Source organism: Rhamphochromis sp. 'chilingali', assembly GCF_963969265.1.
Source record: "Rhamphochromis sp. 'chilingali' genome assembly, chromosome: 10".
In the NCBI taxonomy this organism is placed as follows: domain Eukaryota; kingdom Metazoa; phylum Chordata; class Actinopteri; order Cichliformes; family Cichlidae; genus Rhamphochromis; species Rhamphochromis sp. 'chilingali'.
This window is the reverse complement of record NC_137937.1, coordinates 33,578,565-33,585,374: the sequence shown is the minus strand read 5'-3', so window position 1 is coordinate 33,585,374 and position 6,810 is coordinate 33,578,565. Positions and strand designations below refer to the sequence as shown.

The 6,810-nt window shown below is 38.5% G+C and overlaps 1 protein-coding gene across 2 annotated transcripts; it reads right to left on the bottom strand.

The window, feature by feature from the left end:
- Nucleotides 1-3,307: 3,307 nt before the first annotated feature.
- On the bottom strand, nt 3,308-5,665 carry LOC308404828 (nesprin-1-like). Of its 2 annotated transcripts, XM_080895059.1 has the most exons (4): nt 5,571-5,665; nt 4,499-4,647; nt 3,633-3,797; nt 3,308-3,553 (listed from the first exon to the last, which is right to left on the bottom strand). In XM_080895059.1, the coding sequence occupies exons 2-4, from the start codon at nt 4,553-4,555 to the stop codon at nt 3,386-3,388; spliced, it is 390 nt and encodes a 129-aa protein (XP_080751185.1). In that variant the 5' UTR covers nt 4,556-4,647; nt 5,571-5,665; the 3' UTR covers nt 3,308-3,385. The 2 variants fall into 2 exon arrangements, with proteins under 2 accessions (XP_080751185.1, XP_080751186.1); XM_080895060.1 differs by lacking the exon at nt 5,571-5,665 and having other exon boundaries at nt 4,499-4,795.
- Between the last annotated feature and the right edge of the window lie 1,145 nt (nt 5,666-6,810).

Genomic DNA, 6,810 nt, shown 5'->3' with positions numbered 1-6,810 from the left:
AAGCTAGGCGAGTGGCTCCAGCAGATCCCGGGAATAACATCGGAGATCTCTGTCCAGAAGAGCGCAGTCCTGGGAACAGCTAAGATACTGCGCAGGACCCTCAAGCTCCCAGGCCTCTGGTAGAGGACCCGAGCTTGAAGGATAAACCGCCCGCAGGGGCGTGCTGGGTGTTTTTTTTATATATATATATATATATATAAACCTGCTGAGACTGAAACCAAATGAGCTCAAGGAGCAAGGAGATAACTAAATGGGGAGACAGACATAGAAACGTACTTTATACAGGAGAACTGAGAAGAATTTCTCTTCAAATAATCACTGAAGAGAAACCTGTGCACTAACAACATGTTCCTGATAAGATACAATCAACCTATGAATAGATAAACATGTACACTGGTCACAGCTGCCTTAACTTACCGACACAGAGGTGCAATGAGTCATTGACTTAATGTGGCAAGTCCCTTTGTCATTAACCAGTGGAGGAGAAGAAGGAAATGACAAGTGAATTTTTTCTACAAATTATTTTTGCCATGGTGACACTCCGAAAACAAAGCCAATAATATTCTAATTATTGCTTAATCGGAAAACTCAATTTGATTCTTTCTAGATTTAACAGGTTCTGTGTTTACGTGTATTTGACTTTCTTAAAACCACAGGAATTTGGGCTTTTTGAAATTTACTTAGGGTCTTTACACATCAAATCCTTTTCAGACACATATTCTTAGTGCAGCCATTCACACTGACCACATGGTTTTGCTGGAGGATTTTGCGGCATTTATTTTTAAATCAACCAAGCTCGATTTTTCAACTGACCAATCAGCATTTGGCAACATATGCTTGTAACTTTATTGAATATAAAAGTAGTTTTTACCTCAGCGCACAGAGAGATGCTGCTCTCTGAAACCATGTTTCTGCCTCCCTGTGTTCCCAACTCTGCCAACAAACTGCCTCACTGACACCCTGAAGTATGTATGAAGGCAGCTGTGACAGAGCTTCAGTCCCTGATTCAAACAGTAAAATGTGAGAATTGGATCAACCCAGAATCTCAGTTTCTTCTTTTTCTTGTTCAGAAACATCAGAACCTGCTCGTCATGGCTCGATGTCGACTTTATTATTTTTTTCACAGCGCGTATTTTTGGAGACATTTTTTTTTCCCCAAACAGCGGGTTCAGTGTGTATATATTTAACACGACAAGTTCGGATCATGAAAATTCAAAAAAAAAAAAAAAATTTGAACTCACTGTAACGAGCACAGATGCTAATAACATGCTTATAACAAGGTGCAATAATAATTAATGTGCAATAATAACAGTGTGCAATACACATACACTTATTCTTCTTTTTTATACTAAGTTAATATACTGTGTTGTGTTGTTTGTTGCGTTGTGATGTGTCATATCGTGTCGTGTTGTGTTATATGTAGTGCCGACGTAGGACAGTTTTTCCAATTTCATTGTACTACTGTACTATGTATGACTGTGCAATGACAATAAAGAGTTATCTTATCTTATCTTAATGCTAATACTAGGTTGGCCCCTCATTTGCCTTCAGCTTGAATAGAAATTACTAGAAACTACGTAAAGTACATGACAAGAAAGTGTCTTACAGCAACTACAGAATATAAACAGAGATTCACAAGGGATAAACAAATGGCTAAATACAAGTGAAACCTGTCTTGGAAACTGTCAGTGTGAATCATATGCAGGTGTTGGGTGTGGACATGACATAAAACGGCTATTTAAGAAGCTTTTCAGTCAGCCTGAAAGTACTTTCTGACAAACATTTTGACTGATGCTTCTTAAACAGATTTTATGTCAAGCCCACACCCAATTCCTGTGTATGACTCACACTCTTTATCAACTATCCAAAAATTTGTTTTGTTTTCATTTGCACGCAAAAAACAAAACAACAAAATAGAATTCGACTTCCTTGTGCACTTGTCTATGACCTGTTTTACTTCTTAACTTTAAACGTTACTGTAAAAAATCGACTTTTAAATTGTTCTCTCATTCACCTGACAGAACAATTCTGCAACAATGCGCCCGTATACAAATGGATTGCATTTATACCTCACATTTCTGATCTCAACCTCACACTGCGCGTTACGCTACAAGGCGCATTTACTCCTTTGCACACATTTATACAACCCAACATTCATCCCTCAATTTTCCGACCCTTTTATCTGATTCGAAATCAAATTCAAAATCAAATTATTTAGCGTGACTATAATGTTATTAATCAGCAAAAAGATCAAAATTTTCCAAAATTTTACTTGTGGGTTATATTAATATGTTGTAACTAGTGCTGTCAATGTTAATCTCATTAAAATGATGTTAACGCCATAACTGCATTAAGCTCCATTAGCAAGTTAGCGCGGATCGCCCAGTGCGTGGGGCTGCACGGCACTAACATGTTAACGAGCTAACTGCGCTAACGCCTTGACGCAGTGCAGTCCCACGCTCGGGGCGATCCATGCTAACTCGCTAACGGAGTTTTGCTGCGTTAATACGGTTATGACATTAATGTCATTTTAACGAGATTAACGCTGACAGCAACAAACATGCGACTTCTGCTTTCTTGCTGCAAACTCTAAGGTCAGCGTACACTCAGAAAAATAAAGGTGCCAACTGGAACCAAAAGTGGTTCTTTAGACTGATGCCATAGAAGAACCTTTTTTGGTGCCACAAAGAACCTTTCAAACAATGGTTCTTTGAAGAACCATTTCATTCAGTGGTTCATTGAAGAACCTTTAAAGGTGCCCCAAAGAACCATCAAGAAATGGTTCTTTGGGGCACCTTTAATGGTTTTTCAAAGAACCTTTTTAAAAATGGTTCTTTTAAAAGAACCATTTTAAAGAACCATTTTAAATCTTTCAAAATAAAATGCATCATAAATTGAATTTGAGCAGGGTAAAATAAATACGAGCACAGCATAGACATATATTAATGGTTTATTGTCATTTTGTAGTAACCAAAAGACAAAAAGGCATTTTAACCCTCAGCACAACATCACTACTAATACACGTCACACATTAGTGTTTTAAACAGTAATAATTAAATATATTTGCTATACTATAAATAAATATATATATAAAAATACTATATCTACAGATAACACAACAAATAATACATGTATTGTTTAATTAATAAAACATCAGAAAGTGATAAAACACATTAGAAATAGCAATAGCTTCATAACAGACCAATAAATCAACAAATTTTCATCAGCAGATGCTTGCATGTCCAGTAAAAATATTTCAACAACAAGTTTATGATTAAAATGATCAATGAACTTCAGCCTTACGCTATGTAATGTACGTTTCATGTTGTACTCATGGTCCTTTGTTAGTCCAGTTTAGGATAATCTCTCTGACGTATGTTTCATATCAAATATATGTCATATCAAAACAATCCCACACCTGCAGTTGTTTCAGTTTTTCACTGGTGCTTCCTGTCAGCTGGTCAACCTCACTCAGGCGGACATCCATATCAGCCAACCAAACGACAAGCTCCTCCCTTTGTGCTTCAAATCCCTCCCACTCTGAGACAAGGAGCTGAAAGAGATAGAGAAAAGAGTCAGTTATAAAGAAGAGAGAAAAGTGAAACCCTCCTCAGAAGGTCTGACTCGCATACCTGCAGTTGACCTGTGATGGACTCCAGTTTGGCGTTCACGTCATCCCTCGTCGATGCCAGCAGCCGAGTCTGCAGGGTGCCCTGGAAGAGCTGAGTTAATGTTCGACTCCTCCTGGTCAGTCTCTCCAGCTGGATGAGCCGAGGTCTCCCCTCTCGCCGCTGCCTCTGAACACAGAAATACAAATTGCATCTGAAGCAGGAGGTGCAGGTTTTTTTTGCTATTCTTTTCTAAATCCAGGCTTGATCACGTGGAGGTATTTGGAAAACTTTTTTGGCCAGTGGACGATTGTTGTCTTGCAGAAAGTCAAATCAAACATATGCGATACACAATCAATTCACAAGAACACATTATAAAAAATAAGTCCAGTTCTTGCCTGATTTCAAGTGAAATCTGCATCAAAACAGGGTGACAGAAGTAAAACGAGAGCACAAAGCCTCACTTTGTACAAGCCTGCTATTACAGTTCTCCTCTAAGCAGACGACTTTCCTGTTCTCAAGGCACAACTTGGGTCTGCTGTACGAATCTTATGGATACACACTAAATGAAACAATAGTGTGCATGACTCCAGATTCTGATCCCTCATCCTAATATGGTCCCAACATAGCAACAGCAATAAAACAAATGTTGAGGCTTCAAAATACAAAGTCTATAAACCAATGGCTGACATGGGTTTTATCATAAGGGTGATAAATATACAGATTTCAGTCTGTCTTAGAGATTTGATGTTCATTTACCTGCAGATGCACTATACGTGCCTGCTCCATGGTTTTTCACAACATTTTGCACATCACTATTTAATACAGGAAGTAGGTGAACTAAAACAAGTCATCGTTCTTTGTGAGAGGACCATATTAATGAAACAAACCTCAATGACATCATAGGGATCCCTAAAGATGCTCCTGCTGCTTCTCTTCCTCCTCATCCTAAGCTTCCTTCTCCTTGTCCTCGCCTTCCATCCAATTGTAATTCAACCTAATTGTGTTTCTCCCCCTCCTCTTCCTCATTTTGTTGGAGCTGTGAACACAATTAATGTGAATCTGGATTAATTTGTGCAAACAAGAAAAATCTACAGCTTTTTGGTCAGAGGTGCTCTTGTGATTTAAGCCGGGTAGAGTAGATTTATGTGTTGATGCTACCTGCTTCAGCTCTGGCTGCTGAGTGATATTTACACCCTGGCTGGATTACAAACTTTAACCACGTGCTGAATTTGGCCCAGCGTTGATACCTCTTGTTAGTATAACGACCTCTTCTTGGCTTGTATGTATGATGGTGGATAAATGAAATATACAAAAAAATTAACTATATTACAAAAGAACATCTATCTTGGAAACATCAAATGACCGGAGCATAACTTGTCAACTAGTCCGAAACTAAGTTATGCAGGAACAGTCAAAGACACACCTTCTCATGTCACATTTCTATTCATTTCTATATAATTCAATTAGACAATAAAGAGTTATCTAATCTAATTATTCATTCAAAACTCTTATGCATAGCTGTATTTTATACAGCTCATACAGAATTCAAAGTACAGGTTCATGTGAGTATTTAATGTACGGCTCAGATCTACAGAATTTCAGAGTTTCTAGAGCAGACACAGAGCTAACATCACAACAGGCTTCAGGCGCCATTTTAGTGACTTTAACAATATATAAAATTTTAATTTCGGTCTAGCTGACATTAGGTTATGTACGCAGCACGCAATTGAACCACATATTTTAGAAGCCAAAGGTTCAAATTAGCTGGGAGCACCTTCACTTAATTATAACAGTGGTTTTGTTAGGAAAACAGTTTTTGTATACCAGATACTAAATTGCGCTGACCTCAACGGCTAACGTATCTAGCTAATCGCTACTGTTAGCACAACATTAACAGCCATCTACAATGAAGAGTAACAAAAACAAAACAGTAATAAGGTTTTAATGAAAATGTTTTACCTTTTCTAACAGTCCCAGAATCCACAGCTTCAAAGTCCAGCAGGTACTGAAGACTGTTATCCGCCTAGCTGTCACCGTCCGTGAGTTTTTTTCCCCCCAAAGGTCAAGGCCCGCCGCTCGCACACTCTGTCTGCGCATGCGCATCCCAACGACTGACCCTCTCCGTCCGCTCCCGGGAGGTTATCCGGTTGTTCAGTCTGACGTCACTAGCCGTGTCTGGGTCTAAACTCCGCTGCAGGTCCACATATCAAACTATCAATATGGCATTACTGAGAGTTGAAAAACTGTCTAAAGTCTTTCATCTTTAATAAAATGATCAGCGTTCTGCTCTACCAGGTGTAACAATTGAGTTTAGCATCCAGGCATCCATGAAAACGGAATTTATGACATTTAACGGAGTTAGAAGTTAGCAGGGAGTTAGCTCGCTAGCTTCTATCTAAATACAATATAGCATGTCCTGACTGCAGGGTTTTGGATACAAATTAAAACGTACAACTCTGCTATCACTTCCAGCATAAATGAAGACAGAAAACTAAACAGCAGTGACGTTTGTAGGGTTACTGAAGTTGGGCTAGCTGGTATATAATGATTTTCTACGTGACCGCTAGCGACATAGCTATGTTAGCATAATATAAACAAGCTAACTTTTTTTCCACTCGATAAAAGTTAACGTGAGTTTTCTCGGTGGTCAGGAACAAATGTAATCGCATGGCAGGATGCTGTAAAAGGACCAAACTTCAGCCAGGAGAACAACTGAGATAATCCATCCACAATACGAAGTTAGTCATTCATATACTGCTGCATGGTCTGGGCTGTAGTTACATCCTAAGGTTTTAAAAACTGAGCTTAAATAAATGATTAGCGGTAATAAAAGCCGAGGGAGGTCAACAGGGATCACTGACTGTTTTAGGAGCTTTTTGAGATCAAATAGAAGAAAATACATAACATTAAACATGTTAACAACACAAAAGCCATATTAAACGCAGACTACTTTAGACCCGGAAGTAGGATTCGTCGCGTCATCACTTAACAACCGGATAGTATGACGTGTTCTGACGTCACTCTCTCTCTCCCTGTCATTTATTAACACATATTAACAAATTGCTCAGTGATGAACAACTACTCAGATCATTTACCTAAGCAGTGCGCTTTGTCAAAACGAAGTGTGTTCATTACACTGACATTCTGTTCTGAAATTGTTATTTACTTGTATTTTATAATTTGACTTTACATACTGCTG